Consider the following 25,416-nt stretch of genomic DNA (forward strand, 5'->3'; position numbering starts at 1 on the left):
AGATAAAGGGGGAAAAGACAAAAAACAAAAAACAAAAAAACAAAAAAGAAAAAGAAAAATGCAAGCAAATAAGCTACCAAAAGGTCCAAAACTCACACATTTAGCACAAAAATTACCAAAAATTATATTTTTTAATAAATATCATGCAAATAAGGTACTAAAAATTACAGGATGCTCAAATGGACACTTAAATGGTTTGGTGTTTGGTTTGTTTTTGTTTTTTTTTTTTTTTTTAAATATCAAGTTAGATTTCTAAATTATTAGAGTTTTCAATGTATTTTTTTTATAAAATTATTATTGAGAGGAAGAAAAGTCAAAAAAGAAATACTCAAGCAAAATTTGCTCAACAATATTTTTTAAGAAAAAATATTAGATAGATAGTAGGCGTTTGAACTTATTTAGTAAGTTGGACAAACTCAAGTTTCAACCCAAAATCGAGTTTCTCAAACTTGATTTACATCTGACCTTGATTTAAAAAAAAAAAAAAAAACATAGAACTTGAGTTCTATTTAAAAAAAAAAAAAACAGAATTCGTGTTTCTTAAACTTGAGTTTTTTTTTGGTTTACAGCATGGAACTCGAGTCCCACCTTTAAAAAAAAAAAAAAAATCAAAGTCAAATATAAATCAAGTTTGAGAAGTTCGATTTTGGGTTGGAACTCGAGTTCCAAAAACCAGTCTAACTTATTTACGCATAGCCACATAATATTTTCCAAAAAACTGTACTGTTGAGCAAATTTTGCCAAAAACTCATATACCTCTGCTATTAGTGAAAATGGAAAATTGTAATATTTCCCGGGAAAAAAGAAAAAAGAAAAAAAAAGAATTTCCATAATCCACTAGTTTGGACTTGGAAAAACCCAAGACCCATATGCTAATTCACTAAACCCCATTTCCAAAAACCCAACCTCCTCTCACTCTCGCTCTCACTAATGGCAGCCCTCAAGCTTCTTCTCTCCCAAGCTCGCCGCCATTGCCTCTCCAAACCCTCATTCCCCCACCGGTCCCTCTGTTCTTCTTCCTCAACCTCCTCAAACCCTAACCCTAACTCCGAATCTCCAGCTAAACCCTCGCAATCCGTACCCATCCAACCAGTCTCCTACACCGTAAAACCCAAAGACCCCTCCACTCCCGACCAACCCACTCCTCAATCCCCAACGCCACCGCCATTCCCGCCTCGTCAACAACCTCGCAACCCGCAGCAGCAAGAAACGCCGTCGTTATGGTCCCGCGAGGACATCCGGTACGTCAAGGACGTGCCGAACATATCCCCGGTCTCGTACCCATCGCGCGTGGCGCCACTTCCCGAGGATAAGGTCTCCGCCGATGGAGAAGAGGCGAATAAGGAGCAGAGATTGGAGAGCAGCGAAGAGATGGAGAGGGAGAGAAGGAGAATCGAAGCGGAAGGTCGAATGAGGAGAAGGGTTTTTAGGGTTTCAGAGGAAGAGAACGTGGCTGTCCCTTTTCCTATGCTCATCAAGAAGAAGGAGAGCAAGGAAAAGCCTGCTCCTCTTGATTTGGTGGAGGCTATTCGACTTGTCAAGGTCAGCGTACAACCACAATAAGCTTCTAGTCTTTTTTCATTTCAGAAATGTAGGAAATGTTAGTTAGGACTATTTTTTTTTTTTTTTGGATTCATTTGGTATTTGGATTTTTTGAGGATATTTGATAATTGTTGCAACTAATCTGATCATAAGTGTTGCATTTTAAGTCATTAAAAAAAAAAAACGTTATTGCTAAAATCTTTGTGATGTTTCTAGTTATTTTTCAGGCTAGTGCCATAAAGAATTTCGACGAAACTATTGAAGCACATGTAAGATTGGCTATTAAGAAAGAGCGAACTGATCAGGTGTGTGCTGGTTTTGTCTGAGACTTGACTAAATTTTGTGTCTTGTTGAAGTAATTCTGAATGGTTGATGCCAAATTGTTGGAATGGTTGATAATATATTTGCCTCCGAAGTGGTTTGAATATAACAGTGGGATGTTGTATTAATCCCATGTTTTCCTCTAAACTACTAGGCCTCATTCTCTAAAACTGATAAGATGCCTTAAACACCAATTTTCTGCTGGTGCACAACCCCAACAACTAATGGAATTTCTGTATGAAGAAAAAATCCTCACCCTTTAAGCTTTAAACCCACCTCACAATTCTCAATATTTTACACGTTCTTCAACTGTGTTTCACTAAATATCCACATAAAAGGCTCAGAAACATAATCCTACCCTTTATGGTTTGATGAGACTCCACATGTCAGCGGTAGTGGCCGACATGGCCTTGGCGTTGTGCATGTAGGTTTAAGTTGTGGAGTTAAAGGACTTGTCAGCCTCATCGATTAGGTCCATCTTGCATTGCAGGGTCAAGAAGATTAGGGCCTTTCTGTGTGTGTGGGGTGAAATTGCTTTGAGAAGGTGGGGTGGGGATTTCAGGCAATGAGCACAGTGGGGGCCAATGGAGAGAAAAAAGAAATTTCTAGTGCATCTATCAATTCCTGTCTCATATAGTCGCTAGTATTTATGGTTCTTTATTTTCTGTATCAAATATTTTGTTTTTCTTTTGGTTTGTGTTCTATTATTTTAAGAGTTAATACATAATAATCATTATTACTATTGTTATTATGGGTATAAAAATGAATGCAACCCCCCCCCCCTCCTCCCAAAAAAAAAAAATATATATATATATATATATATAGAGAGAGAGAGAGAAGACTTATATATACGGCGCCGATTCAGGTGCGGGTGCGGGACTTGGCAATTTTTGAAAAAGTAGGGTGCGGGTGCAGCGATTAAAAAATTATTAAAAATATTTTTATTTATATTTTTAATATATTGCTAAACATACTTTTTTCACATTATATAAATATATACCAAATTTAAGAGCAATAGTAAATAATAACTAGAATACAGAGAATGAGAGAGAGCCTAGCTGAAGAGTGAAGGCAGAGAGTGGGAGAGAGGCGCAAGAAAAATGAAGAGGGAGAGGGCTGGGTCTTGGTTTTTTTCCAAACGGTGCGTTTGCACCTTTTTTTTTTTTTTTTTTTTTTTTTTTTTTTTTTTTTTTGGGCCAAGTTAAACGGTTACACACCTGTTTTTTTTTTTTTAATTTCGGCCGGTTGCGCCTGATACGGACCGATTTGGGCCGAATCGGCCCAATTTCGTGCGCGTCGGCCCGAATTGGCGCGAATCGCGCCGAAAAAATTATTTTTTTAATGCCTGATGCGGCACGGACGCGCAGGCAGCGGCGTCGCCTGCGTGTCCCCGCGTCGGGCCACGTCGGACGCGGGTGCGGCGGCCCAAACGCCGCACCTGTGCTTCCCAGAAGAAAAGAAAAGGAACTTATTAGATGGTAGTGTGTTTGTTTTTGGTAATTTGATCCTTTAACAACACTATTAGACCAGTGAGAAAAACACATAGATTATAGGAACAACACTTTTTCCCAAATTATTATCGGACACTCTTGACATTTTCAAAGAAACCATTTTGATTTAGGAATGATTTAAACTATAGTATTTTTCAAACAATCCATTTTCAAATAGTTGTACTGTACTCAGCTGAAGAAGCTGTTGATTTCAGGGAGAAATAAATAAGTGAAAGAAGTATCATGTGGTATCCAAGAGTATCCATATTAGATACATGTCCAATAGGGATGTGACTGCTAATGTGAACTATCAGTGCTTCCTAGATTGAAACAGAAAATAACAAATTTTATTATAAAAGAATGGTTGCCTAAAAAGAACCATGGAATCCCAGCCAGAACCAATAGTGCCCTTAACAAGAGCAAGGTCTTCTTTAGGATGTAAATTTAAAAAACCAGAATTGTTGCCATTTAGGTACAAGGCTTGCACAGCATCAAGGACTTACTGAAGGGTTTAATGGCTTTAGAATTGAGCTTGCTGGTTGGGAGTCCGCCAATGTAGGACGGAGGTATGGGATCAAAGGCTGTAATTGTATGGCATAGTGGCAAGTTGGGGATGCTTTTATGGTTGAGGGAGGAAAAGGAGTTAAGTCCATTAGAAACTCATAACATCCACATGACCTAAAGACGTGTGCAGGCTTAGAGAATGCCACTTAGTGGCTTTGAGGAAGTTCCTCCAAACTGATTTGGAGGAAAAAAAATTTCCAAGATATTTGTTAGAAACATACTTGGGGTTAGTGTTCATTGATTAGGGCTTCTGGTTCTCGATGATTGAGTGGCTGGGATATGGTGTCAAGTGCTGGGAGTTTCGGATATGAAAAGGTTTCTAAAGTTCTTGAAGATGGATGTATAAAAGTTGGTGTTTAGGGAATGCTAGGGTTGGATGGAGATGAGATTCGGATTTAGGGCTTGCATGAGAATGATGTGGATTGAATGGGTTGTGACTTATTTGAGAGAGTCACCTTCTCCATAATAAGATTGGTACTAGGGAATCTCTTTTTAGATAGGTTCTACTAGTTCCATGTGAATGAGAGTGATATTAAGCAGCCATGCAAAAAGGGGATCGATTCGATCATTAAGTGCCAATTGGCGCATGATGCCAGAAGTAATGCCAATTATGAAGCGTTAACTGCTGATCGGCAGCTAGGCTTCTTTCCTAAAGTGCTGTTTGACACTTAGGATCAGGAGCTTCAAGTCTTGAGTTTTTTGAGCCATTAGTGACCCGATCGAGCTTCTAACATGGTCCTAACAATGTTATAATTCTGTCCACACCAATGCCTGTAGATTGCTGAGACTCAGTTGTTAACTTTGGAGTGGTTGATGTTATGTCAACCTATTTTATATATTCAGGATATGCTACTAGGCTTGTCTAGGAGCCTGTAGATTTATCTAATTCTCTCCTTTTACCAATTCTTCTGGCTTCTGATCTTCTCTTCTGTTCATCATGTCAATTTTAAAATTTCAGAAAGGGGATTCTCAAACCAAACCTGAAAGACTTATCATTGTTTATCTTCTTTATTTCGGATGCTTAAATTTTCCTATGGCATTATTGTATGCAATTTTCAATCTACTCCTTGAAGATTCAACTAACTGCTATCTGAATTGAAGTACAGATAGTACATGGTAGTTTGATTCTGCCTCATGGTGTTGCAAAGGTATAATCCAAACTTATCCTAGATCAATAAGGTGCTATTTTATATACTTTGTTGTGGTTGGTTTGTTGCATAATCATTTTCATTTTTCAGGTTGTCAGGGTGGCTTTCTTTGCTGAAGGGGCAGATGCAGATGAAGCTAGAGCTGCAGGAGCTGATATTGTTGGTGGTGTTGAACTTATTGAGGAAATTGCAAGTAATGAACTAATCTTGTTAGTACTATGTTGATCTGTTTCACTACTATGATGTAAAATAAAATTTTACATCATCCCTTCAAGCTTATTAGTTCCTGGTTATATTTTCAAATGCATTCCTTATGTTGTTCATTCTCCAGGCTGACATTCCCTTTATGCTTATTACCCTCCCTCCCTCCTCTTCCCCCCCCCCCCCCCTCCCTTTTTTTCTGCACTGGTTGTGTTTATGAAATATTACTGTTCTTACATAACTATGCTCCAGGAGTACCACATGTGCAAAAGAAAAATTAAATACCCTCTCTCGACCCTTGTTTGGTACATTGTTTTTTGTTCAAGATGTATGTTTTAACCTGTAGACAATATCTGATTTGGGTTCGTAATCCTACCATGTATTACGCAGGTAGTAATAAGTTTAATGTCGACAAGTGTTTTGCAACGCCTCAATTGGTGCTGCGTCTGAATAAGGTCATTAAAGATTGTTTGGTTTGTAGGCTGTGATTTATCAAATTAATGGATCTTTGATTCAAATGGATACTTTTACTGTTTTGCAGATAGCAAGTTTTCTCAAAGAACGGCATCTATTGCCAGACCGTAAAGTGAGTATTTCTTTTTATTTTTGTTTTCTAATTCAATGCATAGATCTGTAAATGACTTGTATTGAATATTTCTTGGTTGTACTAATATGTTGTATAGTCTGGTACTGTGACTAGTGATGTTTCTGGGGCAATAAAGGCAGCAAGGCTTGGTCGTATTCATTTTAAAATGGACAAAACATCAATCGTGCATGTGGGACTTGGGAAGGTGCCTTATTTTCTTGATTTAGAATACAAAGGTTCATTTTAACAGGAATGCTATTTTATAAGACTTCATCATTCTTATTCGATTACATTGTTGCCTACAGGCAAGTTTTACAGAAGAGTCTATACGTGAAAATATTGGTGCATTTATGAATGCTCTCTTGATTGCAAAACCTGCAAGCTTAAAAAAGGGTAAGTATCTTACATTATTGTGTATGCTTGATAATTGTTTCTTGTGGGATAGACTGAATAAAGGTGACATTAATTTCACATAGTAGCTTATTTTGTCTCACATATTTGTGCATTCCATCTGCCTAAGGGCCAAGGCTCTTAACCTATTCAGGCTCAGCTCTGCAATCAGTGCTTTGCTTGTTAAAAAAATAAAGGAAATGTGATACTGATGTTCTGGCTCAACTAACAAATAAACCCCCAAGACCAAGCATGTTTAGGCTTGATGTGTGTGGTCCCTAGTCCACTGTAAGTGGTAATTATTTGACCTTGTAGTCAGTTACAATTTAAATGAATGTGTGAACCTATGACACAAATTCACAAAATGAGTCAGCAAGTTTTCATATGCCAAAGAGAATTTAGTTTTTTGTTGGCTAGCATTAGTTTGTTTTAAAGACACTAAAATGCTTCTGGCATGATTTGCTATTAGCAACAGTTTATCCAGTAAAAAAAAAGTAACATTTTTCAAGGTGATAGAGAAGAGCTATTGAAGTGTTGGACTGCCAAAAAATAGAGAGGCTTTTTAGTGACAGACGGTCAATGTAGTTGTTTGGAGATCTTTTCTTTTAAGTGGAGAGTGAATTTGGTGTATAGATTTTGGGTGAGATGGCCTGGACTTTGTATTAAATATTTACCCTCCTTTTTTGACAGCTTCGAAGTATGCTGGATATGTCAACTCCTTCCATATATGCAGCACTGTAAGCTCATAATCCTTTTTCTTAGTTAATTTGCTGTTGATGATGGCTTTCCTTTTCATGATGCATATGTCGAAACACCTTGCATATATTCCACTTCCAGTAAGCTTATAACAAAGGAAAGAAGAGAGAATTTTTTTTGGAAACACTAAAACGTCTTTTGCTGGATATTTGCCTTAAAGTTTATCCTAGTTTTCTTTCTCTCTCCATTTTTAATTTTAAAAAGAGGCATGCAATTACACGGTAATCTATTAATTTTGACATGTTAGTGCACTCCACCACCTAACAAGCCCATGAATTTGAAAATTCTAATACTAATTTTGGATGATGAGGCAGACATTGCAAACTAGTCTCAAATTAGGGTATTAATTGAAAATTTTTCTAGTTTAGTGTAGACATTGAAGTGATTCTATAATGAGGGATAGATAGCTGCTAGCTGAAATTAATAAGTCGAATAAACTATGATCTCCATTAAAGTTATCATTTCACCTGTTTTGTGAATTCAAAATCCACTAGATGCATGTATAATTTATTTGAGAGAGAGAGAGAGGGTTGGCTTACATATAAGAAATAATCTGTATAATTTGTTTGAGAGAGAGAGAGAGAGAGAGGGTTGGCTTACATATAAGAAATAAGTTGTAGATGTCTTGACTTTTAAATTAGAGGGTTGGCTTACATATAAGAAATATAAACTAGACTGCCAAAAGCCTTGTAGCTCAATTGGTATCTCTTGGTGTTTCCAATGAAGACATCCAGGGTTCAAATCCCTCATCCCCTAACATAACTATTAATATAAAATAAGCTAGAAGGTTGGCTTAATAATAGTAAATACTCATACAATTTGCTCCATTTACTTTGTCAATAAGCTCAGGCCTAGATGACACTTCCACAAAAATTAGTGGAGGGTGAGGTTGTGAATTCAAAATCCACTAGATGCATGTATAATTTATTTGAGAGAGAGAGAATGAGAGCAATACAAGATAAATGCTTCCTAGATGCATATGGTATCTGTTTTTGGATAGTTGTTGTCATGCTTACTATTTTAATACTTTGGGCAAATTACATGTAAACCCTATTGTTTAGGACTAGTTTTGCCAATGAGCTATAACTTAACCAGCATTTCCTTCTCCCATAATAATTGGTTTGAGGGTGAGGTCATGGGTTTAAGATCTATTGGATGGGTATTTATCTAACCAATAAAAAAAAATTTAGGGTTAGTTTTAAATTAAACCCCATTTTTTCAAATTAAACTTAGAACTTTAAGAGTGTTACAACTTAAACCCTATAGTCATCAATCATACAACAAATTGAACATCACCGTTTCTTTAGTTTCAACTTTCAAACCAAACCCCTAAACTTTTAAAAATTGCATTAATTTGAAACCTCAATCAAACCCAAAAAGTTCAAAATTTTAAAATAATTTAAATAACTGGGGCTCAATTTGAAAACAGCAAAACTATAAGGTGTAATTTGTGGGATTCAAGGGATATCCCAGTGGCTCCAACACCTATTGTGATGCCTAGGTACTGGGGTTTGAACCCCACCAACGCTTCCCCCTATTTTCCTATAAAAAATGTAATTTGTAAACTTTTGAAATAATAAGGTTTAATTTAAAATCTCCCTTAAATATACAGTTTAAAGGTAATTTATTCTAATAATTTTGTTTGTACATGGTTTTTGAAGTAATACTCTCTGTTGGTTATATATAGATGGGTCCGGGATTCCCTATCTCAATACAGTCATTATCCAAAGCTGCAGACCATTTCCACAAAGTCAACATTAACTGATCCAGTGATGGTACCAGCATCCGTTAAAGTTTTTCCCTTTCACAAAGTGAGGTTTCCCTCCCTCTCTCTTACAGAGCAAGGTTTTTACATAAAATTATGTAAGAATAGTTTATTGTTGGCTAGGAATACTTGTACTCTTTTTTTCCTTGGGTGAAATCTGCTGGTTATTTGACCAATTTTAGATGTGGTTTTGGGCAGCATCATTAGAATTATTCAATTTTGTGATTATAGTTATCATTATCATCCTTCAATTCTCTTAATGAGCTCAATAGAAGTTGCATTATTTCCTTTTATACAGCAATTTTCCAAGATTTTCACCTACTGCTTCAGGGAAATTTCAACCAGAAAGTATTAGTTCTTTTGATTATCTGATTCTATATTACTAAGTTTGTTTCTTGATAATTAACAAATTTATTAGTTTTTCCTTGATAATATGTATGATGGGGTGCCTATGCTAATCATATGTATTCATCTGCATGGAGTTTCAATGTCCTTCGGCTAATGTCAACAAATGGAAGGGAAAAGTTCTCCTTTGGCTACTACCAACAAATGGAAGGAAAAAATGAAAAATAAGAACCGCTTGGGGGGGGGGGGGGGGGGGGGTTAAGAAAACTGCAGATTACTGAAGAAAAAAAAAAAAAAAAAACCTGTCTTGACAACTAGGGTTGGGATGGGATTTTTGAGTGTTGCTTTTGTAGATTCTGGATAATAATATACCAAAAATAGTATATTATTGTGTGCCCTTAGAGCATCAGCAGTGGGCTTGCAATATGCCAAATGCAAGGAGGTACATTTGGCCTTCAAGCCCAAAACACACCCATCAACGGGAAGTCTAAAATTGAAAATGGCCAAATTTTTTTGGGATAGCGCTACAGTACCATCTCACCTTTGAGATGGTGCTGTAGCGCTATGCCAAAACACAATAGTATATTTTAATCCGTTCAAGCCCCTCTCTCTCTCTCTCTTGCTACAATATCGGGTTTTTGCTCTCTCATCACCTCTCTCGCCATTGTCAAGCTTCTCTCTTTTTCTCCGAATCACCAAGCCTCTGCCGAATGCCGATTCACCCTCACCCATCTCCAAATCCCTTTACTGATTCACTCATCCCATAAACCCAACATGCTAGAGAAGCTGAATGGTATAAGCAAAGAATATTTTGGATTCATGGGCATTGGCGTGGAGATCGGATTTGTGGGCATTGGAGGTGAGATCGGATTCATGGGGTTTGGGTTGCCGCTTTTATGATTTGTGAGGTGAGATCGGATTGTCAGTTTTGTGATTTGTGGCTTGCTGGGTTTTGGTATGGTAGGTGGGTCTTAGGTGGTGTGGCTGTGGGTTTCGTGGGTTGCAGATGGGTCTTAGGTGAGGTTTCAAGGGTTGCAGATGGGTGTGGCAGAGACTCTTCTTTGCCGGGTTTGGTTGCAGGTTGCTGGGGTTGGTTGCTACCCACTAGATGTGGTTTTTTTTTTTTTTTTTTGGTTAGTGGTTCTGATTGGTATGATGTTGGAAAGAAATAATAAAGAAAGATTAAAAAAATAATATTTTAATAAAATGGTAAAATAATAGAGTTTTGGAATGTTGGGTGTATTGTAAAATGGTATGGTATAATTGATAAAGTAACTTTTTAGGATGGTAAAATAGGATAGGATGGCATTTGCTGTTGTGGATGCTCTTAGGGCACACATTAGTAAAATCCATAATAAAAATCCTAATCATCCCAGCTATTTGTTCCTAGGTCTAGAGGATCGAGAGGCTCGTCCATTCTTGGCTCTTCGTATCACTGATATTGACGTGTCATTAGATTTCTTACTTCGACTACTTCCACTGTCATATTTTATTTTCATCAAAGATTTTACGTATGTAGAAAACATCTTGGTTATCATTTTCATATACATAATCATGTCTTCTGTAGCATGCAAGCCTTATGGCCTTTTTTATCTAGTTGTTTTCCTCCCTCAAATACTCTAGGTTTTTTTTTTTTTTTTTTGATTGGTATAGTCTAGTTAAAGTATTCGAGGGATTGGGCCTTGTATCAATCCTTTTATTTCTTCTACCACATGGTTTTTGCAAAACTAATTGAAATGCGTTTTGAAGGCCTTCCTATTTTGTTCTTCTGCATGCACAACTCATCACTTTGTTCTCTTTTTTTCAAGTTTTAATTTTAGAAATTTAGGGAATTAGGAAAAGTATTGGAAAATGGAATGGGACAATCAGATGACAATTATACGATGTCAAAGTCCATTATATAAAAGAGGATTGCCTTCTCAAAAAAAAAAAAAAAAAAAAAAAAGAGGATTGGAAAATGAGAAATAGATCACACCGGAATCCATAATACCAAATACTTAAATCTCTTTATCTCTTGCATTTATTTCTTGATAGTCCAATCGATTGGCTTTCCTCATACAATTTAATTTTAGCACGAATGGCATAATTAACATTTGCATGTGGGATGAACATGGTTTGATTTTGGCATGAAAACATGTAGAACGAAAGGAATAGTTGCGACAAAATATAGTGGACACATCTTGTTTTAAGGCTGCTGTGCCTACATTTTAGCATGAATGGCATAATTAGCATTAGCATGTGGGATGAACATTGGTGAATGTTCGCATGAAAACATGGGAAACAAAATGAATTTTTTTGATAAATTTTAAGTTGGAGAATGGGATTAGAATCCCTAACATTTTCATTGAAAACACCAAAAAATTCCATTTGACTACCAAAAATACTTGGGATATCATGCAGTGTACATTTTATTTTGGGATGGTTGGTCAATGTTGAATGATATGAAATCAGGTGGGACAAAATCAATATTTGGCATAACATATAGTCTACACGGTAGCTGGGCACTGTTGGTGTATGTTACTATTATTATTTTGGGATTAAAAATATCAATAGGATTCTAATGATGACATTCTCTTACAGCCCCTATTGATGAAAGGATGTGGGAAAGTTGTTAAAGATGATTTCATAATGCTTAAAGGAAAGCGGTTAATGCACCGATGAGAAAGTGTGACTTGAATGTCAATTAAGAAAATAATAGTGTGATTTTTCTATATAAAAATAATAATAATGAGTATGATTTGAGATAAAATACAATTGAAGAAAATAATACATGTAGTCAACCCTATTTAATCTATTAAGGATTTATCATCAAACAAGAATTTTGGGACTAAGATTTTTTTTTTTTTTTTTTTGTTATAAAAATCTATAGCAAAGTCGTATTAAGTGGCTGCCTAAAAAGCAAGGTTGTCAAAATTGAGATCCTACGTAGGATTGCGAGAGGTAGATAGGATTGTAGATCGTAGGATCGGATCGTGGATTGTAAGATCCTACCTATTTTCAGATTTTAATCAAAAAACACATTGATAGTGACTTTATATGTTGAGTAATCACGTAAAATATGAATTCATCTATTGAAAAACAAAAATTTGTATCATATAATGTAATTTGCATGCCCTATATTGTTACGTCTATACTAACGAAACAAATATATTTAAGTTTTGACACAATGTATCCAAAAAGTTTAGTACATGTTTAATTAGCAACAAAGTACCAAGATATTATCGACACATATTGAAAATATTTTCCAGTTTCTAAGTTCCAAATCCAAAATAAGTTAGGCTAGTTAGCAAATGAAAATTAGCTTATTACAATATGAAATCCAAAATAGAATTCTCATTCTAAGGTAAATTAGCTAATTATAAATATAAAATTCAAAAGGCAACGCCATTGAGAGTGTTGAGAGGTGATGGGTTTTGGGGTTCTTGAGAGGAGGCACAACTTTGAGATTGATGTTTCTAAATATTTAGAGGGCGTTTGGTACATTCACTCAAAGATACATTTTCAGCTTTTAAACAATATTACATGCATTTTCATACACTTTTTCATCCACATGTATTTTTACACATGTTTTCAAACAACAAAACACATGTATCAAACACCTCCTTAGGTTTCTTTTTTTTTGTTTGAACTTTAAACTTAAGTACTGTGGTTTTTTTTTAGATCTTCTTTTGACAAAGATGTAAATTTGGGACTTCAATTTGTTATTGGGCTGTTGATAACCAGTTTGGCCTGTGAGTTTAGTTGGATTATCTTAGCCCAAACCAATCCCATCAAAGAAAAAGAAAAGAAAAGAAAAAAACCTCAAACCAAAAACACATGTTTTGGTAGGATCGGTAAGATCCCATACGATCCTATACGGTTCTACACGATCCTACTACGGTTCTAAATGTTTTGGTGAGGTGAAATCGTAAAATCGTGCGATCCTACGATCCAGATTGTAATTTTGATAACCATGCTAAAAAGACTTATTAAAAATTTAAATGCTGAAGAAATAAAATGATTTATTATTGAATAGAAATGAATACTGAAACAACACTACTCATTAAAACTTTTGCTTAGGGTCCGTTTGGTTGGAAGGGTGAAGAAGTGGGAGGAAAAAAAATGGTGGGAGTATAGAAAAAAATTTATTCTCTTTTTTTTTTTTTTTTGTTGGGAGTGGAAAAGTGGAGGGAAGAAAAAAATGAATTTGAATAAATTTACTTATATACCCTTGTTAAAGAATGATGCCCAATTTTCCTTTAAAAAAAAAGAATAATTCCCAATTAAAACAAAAAAAATGACAAATAACCACAAAAATGAGCAATCACCCAAATTTATTAAAAATAATAAAAATCATGTCCCAACAAAAATCATGTCTAGTTAAGAAAAAAACTATCATTATTTCTTTCTTTCTTTCTTATTGTACAATTGTTTTATTTTTTTGAATTTCCTGTTGAAAGATTTTCGACAACAAAAAAGCTTTCAATGCTACCCCAGGCCCTAGAAAATCAAAAGAAAAAAAAAAAGAATAGAAAAAAAAGAGAGGCAAAATTACTGCCCAGAAGGAAAAAAAAGATAAAAAAAGGGCACGCCCACGCCTAGAAAATCAAAAGAAAAAAAAGGAGAGGCAATGTTACTGTCCAGAAAAAGAAAAGAAAAGAAAAAAAAAAAAAAAAAAGGCACGCCCAGGCTTAGAAAAACAAAAGAAAAAAAGAAAAAGAAATTTAGGTTTGAGATAAATTTATGGACACCAATCTCATAATACACTGGACTGTTTCCATTATGAAATTTGTGTTGGTTCTATTGTTGGGAAGTTTTTTTTTTTTTTTTTCGCTGAATGGTTGGGAAGTACTATTGCTGGGAAGTTTGAGCTCTCGAATATAAATTTATATGACCCAAATCTTACCAAAAAGATCCTTTTTAGTAATTTATAGTAAAAAAAAAAGTAATTTGCAACAGTGTCAGCAATACTGTCATACCCATCTAGTGCTCGTGAACAACCAAATTTAATAAAAGTAATCACTCAGACAAATTTAATACCTTTTGGGTTATATTTTTAAAAACAACGAGTATTCTCATTAATAATGATAAATGCTATAAATGATAAATTTTAATATCAAATTTGTAAAAGCATACTTTATCAAAAATTGTTTAATGGTAGTTTTTGAGTACAGAAAATATAGTATGAATAGCTGGTACAAAAAATGATTTGTTTAATGGTAGTTGTCATAAAAAAAAAACATAAAAAAAAATATTTAAATAAAATGGTAAAATAATAGAACATTTGATGTTAGGTATATTGTAAAGTGAAATATTAAAATGAATAAAGTATTTTTTGAGACGGCAAATGTTAAATTTTTTACAATTCTGAACGAGGATGCTCTTAAAATGAAGCCAATCCAAGTTCAGTTTTAAATAGTAAATTATGGGAACTAAAGGACTAATAGCCATAGGTTTGCTTGTTTAAATAGTTGGCCCCCCTACTTCATCGAGGGTTTCAACTTTTCAAATGAAATGAGAAGGGTAGGCCAGGGAATCAGAAGATTGTCAAAGAGCAGAGTCCAACTATATTACTATTGGTTACTTTTCATAATGAATTTTGCTATAAATTGTGTACTATTGGTTCATTGGGTACACAATATCATCATCACTGCGGCTTTGATTGATACTATCAATTATAGTTCAGTGTTTTGGCCCCTTTTGAGGATAGAAACAAATTGATTTCAATTTTCTTATGTTCATAGGCAGGAAAAATTGATACAAGTTGGTGAAATCCCAGCCATGTGTTAAATGGGTGGGGGTGGCATAAGATCCCTCCGACCAGTACAGTTGGGTTCCACTGTGAGTGCAATTGGGTCCCATGGATAATAAAGATGGATCTCAGTATGGTGCTGCAACAAAATTATGGACATAACATTTTAGTAATGTAAGACTGAAAGTTTTGTGACATGAGTCATGTCATGTTTTTTTTTTGGATAAAAATTAAAATTCATATCATGTTTTACACATGAAAATGAATGTATCCAAAATTATGGCAATATAACTAGTTTACTACAATTTGGATATATTCATTTTCTTGTTGTTATTGAATGGATCCATTCATATTCAAGTCTAATATAATTAGAATATATATTGTTAAAATTTTCTTGTTGGCTATAAAAAAAATTTCTATTATAGCCAACAAGAAAAACAAGTTAAAAATATAATAATATACATTTTTTCATATGTGATAAAAAAAATGCCTTTAATTTATACTTGTTCTAATAAAATTTGCAATATTGTCTGCGTTTCACATTATATTTTTATTTATTTTACCTTTATTTACTGAAAGTGAAGTAGAAATACTGCTAAAAAAAGCTGGTGTTATGGCTTATGTGCATATTTGGTTGGCTTATTTTTTAAATATAGTAAGCAAAACTAATAAAAATTATAAACACATTCTATAATGCATTTCTCATGTTAATTTTTTTTTTTTTTTTTGTGTGTGGCGATAATGAAGAGAAATTATTTACCACGACAATGAGTTACAATAATAGAAATATATATATATATATATATATATATTCATCTTTAGTGGTAATCAGCAATTACAACGATTTTTTTTTTTTTTTTTTTTTGAGAAGGAAGTAATTACAACGATTTTAGTACACCGCTACAATATTTTTTTCTATTAGTTTTTTTTTTTTTTTTTTTTTTGTTATGTGGGGCTTGGATGGATTTGGTGATGTTGCACTATGGGTCCTAAGTCCTAACGTGGTGTAAGTCATGGTGAAACACTTGGAGAAACTAAGGTTTCTTTGGATTGCGATTGAATGGCTCTAAGGGGATGGGTCTTTTCCAGCGGGCTATCTGTTGGTAACGACAAATTTTTTTTTTTTTTTGCTTTGAAATTATGGGTTGTTATTGTCAGGGTGGGGTTGATTTTAGCTTAGGAGTTCGGAATTAGTTGTCGCATTGTGGTTAGGGTTTGGTCTTGAGCATGAAAATTGTCTGTTTTGGTGGCACAAAGAGATTTTGGTTTATAATTAGTGATAAATAAAGTAATAATCATCAACCATTTTTCAATGGCCGATGTATACTACATTTAAGAGTATCAATAACTCTACAATAAGCGATAGAAGATATTGGATAAATGATTGTTGGTAAAGTCACCAATGGCCATTAACTACCTTGAGTGTTATAGTTAAGCCCATAACGACTAACTAGGGCAAAAGACTATATAAAAGGAGGAACAAAAACTAGTCTATCACTTATTTAGTATAAATTACATTTTACTTCTAGTGTCTAACCTTATTATCGGAGGGTTTTTGGCTGGCATTACTAATATTATTACCCTCAAGCTTTTTACCCTTTTGTAAGTTTTATTTGGTCTTCCAAACAGAACTGACAAGAAATTTAATTGACGGTCTTCAACATCATCAATTGGGATTGTCAAATTCAAAATACATGGATTGAAGTTTGGTTTGATAAAAAAAACATAGGAAGAGAGAGAGAGAGAGAGAGAGTAGGGGCTTGTTTGGTTTACAATCTCAAATTCATATTTTTACATTTTAAACAACTTTACACACATTTCTACACACTTTTTTACCCACACAAATTTCAAAAAACTACAAAAATCTTATCTCAAACTACTCTACCAAACACCCCTAGATGTGTTTCCTCACATTCCAAAAAAATCACATATTTTTTCTTTTTCTTTAAAATTGAGGAAGGATGATGTTAATTTTTGCTAATGTGGGTCTTTTTTTGTTGTTTCTTATACACTGCTAATCTGTCTTATTTTTAATGCGGATTGATTTTATTTTTAATTAAGTGATAGATAATGTTCTATTTGTTATGTTAATATTTTTTAGCTGGTGTTTTAATTTGACAATAAAAAGTAATTATTATAAAGTGAATATTATAAATTGAAATTGTTTATAAAAAAAAATTGAATCAACTAGGTGACGGTAAGGATAATGATGAGACACGTTTTAAAAGAGTAGCGATTAAAACGAAACAAAATTTTGCATCTGACTATTACAAAATTATCCCTAAACATTGAGGACCAACAACATATTTAAGTTTGTTTTTTTTTTCCTCGGATCGGTGTATGTTTATAATTTTAAATAGTTTTGAGCCAAAAAGAGGAAATCTAAATAAATATTATGTTTTGTATTTTTGCCCACTTTTGACAGGACTAGTTTTGTCTTATTACTATCAATGAAAAATAGTAGCATGTTAATACTTTTCCTCTCGGTTGCGTCCAATCAAAGCTGACGAGACGAATCTGCCGGCCTCTCAGGAATTCTGCATTCCAATGCCCTTTTCCTTTTACTTTTTCCATCTTTTGCTCCATTCTTCGGCTAATTTCTAAAATGTGGTCCACCGAGTAACATTTTCGAACAAAGTTTAGACCAGAAGTAAAAAAATATGCTAAACGATGAGAATCTGTAATAGCAACAGAAGATAATCAAAAGACTTTAAATTGAACTGATTTCATAAACTTAAAACTTAAATTAATAAAATACAAAACCCAAAAGCTAAGACATGCTAAAGAATAAAAGAGAATTATAGAGCATCAGCAAAAATACTCAAAAGAATAGGCACTCCACTGCAAAGCCCCAGTCCCAATGAGTCCCCAGTGGCCAGTGGCCACTGCACTATTCTTCCCTCCCCGCCATAAAACAAAACAAAAGAATGAGAGAGAGAGAGAGCGACACTTTCCAAGCTTCAAGAAAATCTGCTTTCACTGATTTCTTCACCGACGACTGGCCCTTGTATACTTGTATTTTGGGGGGTCTTTTAATGGTGTAAACAAGGAAGTAACTGAGAGAGAATTTTTTTTTTGGTGGGGAAATGGAGGTAGAGGAAGATGAGTACAAAAGGAAAGAGCGCATAGCACTGTTGATAATAGTGGTAGTGGCTTCAGTGGCCGTGGCCGCTTTGCTTGTTGCCTTCAGCTACTATTGCTACATTCGCAACAGGGTCTCCAAGCGTCGAAACGACCTTCAAAGTTAGCTTCTTTTGTCACTTTTATTCATACCCTTTTCACCATTTGTTCTCTCTTTTTGTAGCTGGTACTGAGAGGAACACCGACACACACGCACACACAAAAAGAGTATTTTTTTTTTTTTTTTGGGGAACATGTTCATACATTTTCTCTGTATCCGAACAGAAAGTTGAATTTTTTTATTCCAGTATGTTTTTGGATTCTCTTACTGCTTTCTATTTCCTTTCTCTTTACTCTACGTTTTGTTGCTTAGAAAATGTGCTCCAAGATTTGGTTAAATTAGTATATAAAGTTCCTTCCTTTTCTATGTATGACTTTTCTTGCATTTGAAGACACCCAAATGGCCAACATTTGTTTCTATGTTGTTTTGATCAGGGGAAATTGTGTTCTTGATTACTGAGAAAACTTGTGGGAAATTATTTTTTGTTTGTCTACTGATAAAACTGAAAAAGAGAAAACTTAAAAAAAAAAAAAAACCCAATTTAAGTAGCTTTCTCTAGTCTGAAGAACGATGAAAAGCCTGTGTTCAATCATTTAATATCTATATATATATATGTATATATATTTTTCTTTTTTCTTTTTTCCTTTTCTACTTTTTATGAACAATCCAATGGTGCATTACTTAATAACTTGTGGTTGACTAAATTCTTTTTGAAGGGGCTGATCACGAGGACAAAGGGGGCTTTCAAAACCTGCAAGTAGCGGCTGAGAAGGGACTTCAGGTGTTCACTTTCAAGCAGCTACATTCGGCAACAGGTGGTTTCAGCAAGTCTAATGTGGTTGGCCATGGTGGGTTTGGGTTAGTGTATCGTGGGGTGCTCAATGATGGCAGGAAAGTTGCTATTAAGTTTATGGATCAGGCGGGAAAGCAAGGAGAAGAGGAGTTTAAAGTGGAGGTTTGATGTTTTTGTTATACATTTTGTTCTCTTTTAAGCTATGTTTGGTTCCTGAAGTAAGACAGGGAATAGGGAATTGGATGTGAAAGATTTACATTTCTGCTAGTTTTTTCCCATTTAAGTTTTTAGTTTTATTTGGTTAAACTATCAACAACTAATTCGACAATGATATGAATTTCTTTGGCTTTAAAATTTGGGGGTTGCGTTGAGTTGATTTTTATTGGTTCATTGTATGTTATCATAGGTGGAATTGCTAAGTCGGCTGCGGTCTCCTTATCTGTTGGCATTGATTGGGTATTGCTCAGATAATAATCATAAATTGCTTGTGTATGAGTTCATGGCAAATGGTGGTCTACAGGTGCATTTGTATCCTGCCAGCAGTAAGTAGTAATTTCTTTTAACATCTTGATGCTTTTCTACATTACAGAATAAATGAAGCTTCTTTCTTCTTCTTTTTTCTCAATTTTAATGACTTGAGGCATTCAAATGTATTGAGGCTTGTCAGGAACTGGTAAAGACTTGATCATTTATGTGCTGTACCCCAAACAAATTAGTCACGGTTGAACAAAATAAGCAAAAACAAGAACAAAGAATGAAAGGGGACTGGACTATTCTATTTATATTGTGTTTGATGCGGGTCTTGATCTCAACTAGTTAAATTCTTCTATTCCTCCAGATCCAGGCTAGATTTCTATTTCAACCAGCTAATCAATTTTATTATATTGTATGACATGAACTAAGTATTAGAAAAGTTAGAACAGGTTGCAGGTTAAACCAAAACGTGGAAAGTCTGGCATTTTGCATCTGTCTGTTTGTCATTTATAATATGCTATAATGTTTTTATTGCTACTTAATTGGTTTTCTGTCAGTTGTTTTAGATGGTATGTGTCAAACTTGTTTGATTAATTAATGGATTTTGCCTCAACACCAAGTAAATGAGAAGATAATTGAAAATTTCTTATTAAGACCTCTATTCAGCATGAAGTTTTAGATGAATAATATTATTATGATGTAGTTGCACTGCCTTGCTGTGCGTACCTGTGGTTATCCTGCTGCCAGTGGTCGTTACAATTTTTTCATGCTTAATGCTAGAGTATGTGTTAATCTTGGTGGTTTCGCTGTTGGGTTTTACTCATCAAGTCACATGTGCAGGTGATAATCCAATCTCCTTAAAATTGGACTGGGAAACTCGATTGGGAATAGCTCTTGAAGCTGCAAAGGGTTTAGAATATTTACATGAACATGTCAGTCCCCCAGTGATTCACAGAGATTTGAAGAGCAGCAACATCCTATTAGACAAAAATTTTCATGCTAAAGTTTCTGATTTTGGATTGGCCAAGCTTGGATCTGAAAAGGTGGGTGGACATGTTTCCACCCGAGTGTTAGGCACCCAAGGATATGTTGCCCCTGAGTAAGAACCACCAGTAATCTCCTACCTGCAATGATATATTAACACATGGATTTTTCTTTCCATACTATTATTCTTTTTATTATTATATGTATCTAATTTCCCTTTCACTTTCAAGTATTGACATCATATACAAAAACTTTAATCTGCTTTAAGTTTTAATTTTGGGTTTGATTTATTATGCAGGTATGCCTTAACGGGGCATCTGACAACAAAATCAGATGTCTATAGTTATGGGGTTGTGCTTTTGGAATTACTCACTGGCAGAGTTCCTGTTGATATGAAGAGACCTTCTGGGGAAGGTGTTCTAGTATCTTGGGTGGGTTTCTACTCTCTTCTTTAGTTAATTCAATAAAATGATGCTTCATAACATAATATGAAAGTCTTTTTAGATGATTGGCCTTTCATCCCTTTCTTCTTTCTTTTGCAAAGGCTTTGCCACGGCTGACGGATAGAGATAAGGTTGTAGAGATTATGGATCCTGCTCTGGAGGGTCAGTACTCAATGAAAGAGGTTATTCAGGTAGCAGCAATTGCTGCAATGTGTGTGCAGCCAGAGGCAGATTACAGACCGCTGATGGCAGATGTTGTGCAATCGCTGGTTCCACTGGTGAAGACTCACAGGTCAACTTCAAAGGTAGGCAGCTGCTCTAGTTTCCAAGTCACTAAGTCGCCCATAGCACATGAATTTGGTAAAGCAAGCGTTTGAAACTAACTAGAGTGAGGTATAAATTAGGTCCATGTTCTTCCTTAGCCGACTCCCATTTTTGTGTGCCTTGTAATCCTCGGCTGTTAGAGAAACTCTGTTGTAATGAAATCTGTAGTGCATGTAGTGAGATAGTTATTCTGTTTTGAAATAATAAGCTGCACCTATTTAAGATTCTACTCTTAAAATAATGTTTAATTAGATGATTCCTATTCAAAAGATGGGTCGAAATGTTCTTGAAGCTCAAGGACAAGGATTGATTCATTTTTATGGTCATTGACTGGGTAATTCCGCTGAGATATTCAATTACACATTGTAATACTGCCATTTGACTCAAAATCTGATGCTTTGCATGGTTAGACTGAAAGGCTTATGCTTGCCTTTCTGCCATGTAACATTCGTAATTTTGTAGCATCAATTCAAGTTGGGAGTAAATAGCGTTTGCTCCTCCGCTCTTTGAGTGAATATAAGAAAAGTGCAAGTCCATGAGGAATATTTTTTCATATCTAGCTATGATATCTATCATGTCGATCCTTCTGTGACGTGACACTGTCGTACACTAAAAATTCTAAATAAACCCCATATAATTTAGAGTGTAAGTCCAATTGTTATGGATGCAGAGTACGAGCAGAATGAGTGGCTACATTATATGTGAAAAGGCAAGAAAGATGGTAATGTCAATTGAAAGGAACTTCCAATCTTCTAATAGTCTCAGTGGATTTACATGTTCCCTTTTCCATCTAGCTAAAGACATAGAATATGCATACCCATCAATCGAAGGACACTGCCCTCCAAAACTCAGCGTCCTTCTATTGCCAAAACCTGTTACATACACGAGCATCCATAACCCAATAAATTCCATATCAATCTGGGAATAAAGAGCAAACCATTTTAGAAATCGACTGCTCAAAAAAGATAACCAGGCCTACATGTTAAGAAAAAACTTGGCTAAACATAAATATTCTCATCTTACCTCAGCCCCTTAGAAATCTGGATTGAAGCTGCATATTATCTGATGGGCCTATTTGAAATTATATGTTAAATTAAATTTGTATTAGTTACATCCCCCCCCCCAAAAAAAAAAAAATCTTCGTAGGTAGCCCAAGATTCCTCATAGATCTATATCAAAATGCACCAGCCGGGAATCGAACCCGGGTCTGTACCGTGGCAGGGTACTATTCTACCACTAGACCACTGGTGCTTGTTGATACAATTTGGTGAGTTCTATTACTACGACAAAAATATTGACAACTCTCTTACATGTTAGATTATGATTGACCTTCTATAACTTTTACATGATTTACTCTTTTTTTTCTATCCATTACAGCCTGCGATGGAGTTGTGGCAAAAATGGTACATTATTTATTTTTTGTAGAACTAGACCTTTTGCAATTTGGTTTGACATATTTTATCAGCATTGAAAAAGTTTTTATTTTTCCCTTTCAAGTAGTCGATTAACTAGCTACACTAAGCTTGGGTTTGTTCTATCTCTGACACACAAAATCTAGGATTGGTCGAGGAAAGCAAAATAATAGAAACTTTGTGCAACGAACAAACAATATTTGTAAGCTCAACTGAACCAACAGGCACCAGTGGTCTAGTGGTAGAATAGTACCCTGCCACGGTACAGACCCGGGTTCGATTCCCGGCTGGTGCATGAATGATTTGTTTTAAGATATTTTTTCAAACTTATCTCTTTTTTCAAAACTGTTCAATTTAAGAAACTAGAAAAGTAGACAAACAGGATCTCATATGCATGGAGGTTGCAACTCGAACTCAAATGAATTTTGTTTGTTTTTTTTCAAAAATTGTTGTATTATATAGAAAGTAAAAAAGTGATAACAGGATGTTGTCAACTTGTCATAGCATGCCATGGAGGTTGCAAGTTGCAACTTAATTATCACAAGTGTGTTGTGCTCTATTCAAGTGCATTGGTCATCATTTTGACCATTCCTAGGAAAGTTGTGAACCACAAGTTGAATAAGTGTTGAGAGCATTCTTGTAATCAGCTTGTGACAAGGTCCTAAGCTTAAGGCATCTTGAGACTAGAGCTAAGGTTCAATGCCATTTTATTTTTTCAAAATTGTTCAATTTAAGAAAGTAGAAGTAGACAAACATGGTGTTGTCATATCTCATTTGCATGGAGGTTGCAATTTGAGCTCAGTGAATTTTGTTTTTTCAAAAACTGTTGTATTATATATAAAAAGTAGAAAAGTGAACAAATAGGGTGTTGTCATAGCATGACATGGAGGTTGCAAGTTGCAATTTAATTATCAAAAGTGTGTTGTGCTCTATTCAAATGCATTGGTCCATCATTTTCACCATTCCTGGGAAAGTTGTGAACCAAGTTGAATGAGTGTTGAGAGCATTCTTGTAATCTTGTGGCTAGGTCCTAAGCTTTAGACATCTAGAGCTAAGGTTCCTTGGGAGAACGTATAGTGTGCCTTCCCTGGACCGAGGATGCATGGCTTGTGTATAAAGAGAATGGAGGAATGGAACAAGGCCACAATGCATGTTTAAGAATATATATGTGCAATCTTTGCAGTAAACATAGCTAGTTTATATGGTCTAGCAAAAAGTCCATCGAGCTTTAGGCTAACAACAGTTCATAGAAAAGATAGAATTTGGTGGAGTGGTGCACCAGAAGGAAAATAAAATGTAAGAACTAAGAGGTTGGAAACGATTCATTTAAGTCTCTTTGATCAAGAGGCATATCTAAAAACTCTTTAATTCTTTGGCCTGCTATTCAAAATTGGTTGAGCACGTATGATTAGCTTTGGACTTTTGGTGATATTATTATTACTAGTAGTTGTTTTTACTGCAGAAGATTACAATTTACAAACACCTATTCTTTAATTGCTCTAATTACTCTGAAAATCTCTGGAGAACTTTATGTGAGAAATGCAACTTGCCATGCGTGACTAGAGATTGGAGTGGTACTACTATTCAATGGATGTTTAAACCTCAAAGAACCTCAAACTCATGAGTAAAAATTATATTGCTAGCTGTGTGTTACCTATGGAAGGAGAGAAAGCAAAGATTCTGTGCGTTAACTATAAAATTTGTGTTCCTTAACCACGTCTGTCTTTAATTTGAACAAGCTAGGGGCAAGTTGAACTCATTGAGGAAAGTCAACGAAATCAACAATAATCTCTACTCTCTACTCTCTAGCTCCCAAGATCATGACAATCTCATGTGATATCTTTAATTAGGGTTGAAAATTTTGAACTTTGAATGTTCTTATTTTTGTTGTAAGCTTTCGTCGGTTGATAAATGTAGTCAATGTTCATCAAAAAGAAGAAGTAGTCAATGCTTTCTCCACCATGCATGGGGATTTTGAAACCCAAATGGGCTTGTTTGTGGTCAAAGGTCTGCCCAACACCCCATGTGCTTTGTTTTGTTATTTCCTTCTTATACAGCTACTTACAAAGCAAAAAAAAATCCATTTAAAATGTTTAGTGCCTGCAGAGAACACTTGAAATATTCGTGAAATGTAATTGAAATCCATTTTGCATGTTATTGCTGGCTAAAAAGTAAAAACTCGTTTTATATGATGATTCATGATTCTTTTGCATTTCTAGAGAACCAAAAAAAAAAAAAAAGTTTTCATTTAATTCCCACATCAATAAATTTTTTCCTATTTTGATCGAATATTAAATTTTAGAACCAAAAATTTACATATGTATATATACACACACACTAACAACTTTTAAATGTTGCAAACCATTTTAAGATTTATTTATATTCTTTTCATATCTCGCCAGATTGTTGAAAAGACAATTAAATGTCTAATGGCCAATGGCCCCAGCTCAGCCTGGAAGTGGTTGGAGGTTAGAACATGTGAATTATACCAGTTGGAGCTCCTAATTAAGTCCAATCTTCACCGTGGGACCAAATTCATATACACTAAAAATATAATTTACAAGATATATATATATATATATGTATGTATGTATGTATGTATGATAAACCTCGTTGCCTCTAATGCATATATTAATGGAAGGAAAGACTGATTCTTTGTTTTGTTTTTTCAAGTGCATCCAGGAGGAGGAAATTAAAGTTGCATTGCACTTTAGTTTTATCTTGCTGTATGAGTGTGAGCAACTGGGTCATTTCAAGTGGGACCTAAGCTAAAGGGAAAAGGGAAAACAAGGACCTCCTTCATCGAAGTTCATTATGAGAGATTGTCAAAATTATCATAGTGTCTACTGTCTAGGACTTTCGGCTTCCGGAAGGTTAATAATGCAAGGTTATGATTGAAGCGTTTTTATAATCTCATCATTTTCTTTTCTTCTTTTTTTAGATGATCCCAAAAAAAGATACGAAAA

At 34.8% G+C, this 25,416-nt stretch overlaps 2 protein-coding genes and 2 non-coding genes across 4 annotated transcripts; 3 read left to right on the forward strand and 1 right to left on the reverse strand.

Annotated features, from left to right (window-relative positions):
• The first annotated feature begins 852 nt into the window (after nt 1-852).
• Nucleotides 853-9,056, forward strand: LOC142641328 (uncharacterized). Its single transcript, XM_075815738.1, has 10 exons — nt 853-1,542; nt 1,770-1,847; nt 5,024-5,065; nt 5,156-5,258; nt 5,657-5,721; nt 5,808-5,852; nt 5,950-6,057; nt 6,158-6,245; nt 6,933-6,979; nt 8,686-9,056. The coding sequence occupies exons 1-10, from the start codon at nt 931-933 to the stop codon at nt 8,761-8,763; spliced, it is 1,266 nt and encodes a 421-aa protein (XP_075671853.1). The 5' UTR covers nt 853-930; the 3' UTR covers nt 8,764-9,056.
• Nucleotides 9,057-17,658: 8,602 nt separating this feature from the next.
• Nucleotides 17,659-21,276, forward strand: LOC142640781 (putative serine/threonine-protein kinase PBL7). Its single transcript, XM_075815039.1, has 6 exons — nt 17,659-18,082; nt 18,737-18,975; nt 19,220-19,355; nt 20,128-20,386; nt 20,570-20,702; nt 20,816-21,276. Exons 1-6 carry the CDS (start codon nt 17,926-17,928, stop codon nt 21,089-21,091), a joined length of 1,200 nt encoding a protein of 399 aa, XP_075671154.1. The 5' UTR covers nt 17,659-17,925; the 3' UTR covers nt 21,092-21,276.
• Nucleotides 21,277-22,218: 942 nt separating this feature from the next.
• Nucleotides 22,219-22,289, reverse strand: TRNAG-GCC (transfer RNA glycine (anticodon GCC)). Its single transcript has one exon. It is a non-coding gene; the product is annotated as a tRNA-Gly (tRNA).
• A 385-nt stretch (nt 22,290-22,674) lies between these two features.
• TRNAG-GCC (transfer RNA glycine (anticodon GCC)) lies at nt 22,675-22,745 on the forward strand. Its single transcript has one exon. It is a non-coding gene; the product is annotated as a tRNA-Gly (tRNA).
• Nucleotides 22,746-25,416: the final 2,671 nt, after the last annotated feature.

This window comes from Castanea sativa, chromosome 6 (genome assembly GCF_040712315.1).
Source record: "Castanea sativa cultivar Marrone di Chiusa Pesio chromosome 6, ASM4071231v1".
NCBI classification, from domain to species: domain Eukaryota; kingdom Viridiplantae; phylum Streptophyta; class Magnoliopsida; order Fagales; family Fagaceae; genus Castanea; species Castanea sativa.

What these genes read in the sequence shown, in the direction of transcription:
- LOC142640781 (XM_075815039.1), top strand. Translation starts at nt 17,926, where the DNA reads ATGGAGGTAGAGGAAGATGAGTACAAAAGGAAAGAGCGCATAGCACTG. An exon ending in GCGTCGAAACGACCTTCAAA is followed by an intron (nt 18,083 to 18,736) that starts GTTAGCTTCTTT and finishes TTCTTTTTGAAG; the next exon opens with GGGCTGATCACGAGGACAAA. An exon ending in AAGGTGTTCTAGTATCTTGG is followed by an intron (nt 20,703 to 20,815) that starts GTGGGTTTCTAC and finishes TCTTTTGCAAAG; the next exon opens with GCTTTGCCACGGCTGACGGA.
- LOC142641328 (XM_075815738.1), top strand. Translation starts at nt 931, where the DNA reads ATGGCAGCCCTCAAGCTTCTTCTCTCCCAAGCTCGCCGCCATTGCCTC. An exon ending in TGCCTCATGGTGTTGCAAAG is followed by an intron (nt 5,066 to 5,155) that starts GTATAATCCAAA and finishes TTCATTTTTCAG; the next exon opens with GTTGTCAGGGTGGCTTTCTT. An exon ending in ACCTGCAAGCTTAAAAAAGG is followed by an intron (nt 6,246 to 6,932) that starts GTAAGTATCTTA and finishes CTTTTTTGACAG; the next exon opens with CTTCGAAGTATGCTGGATAT.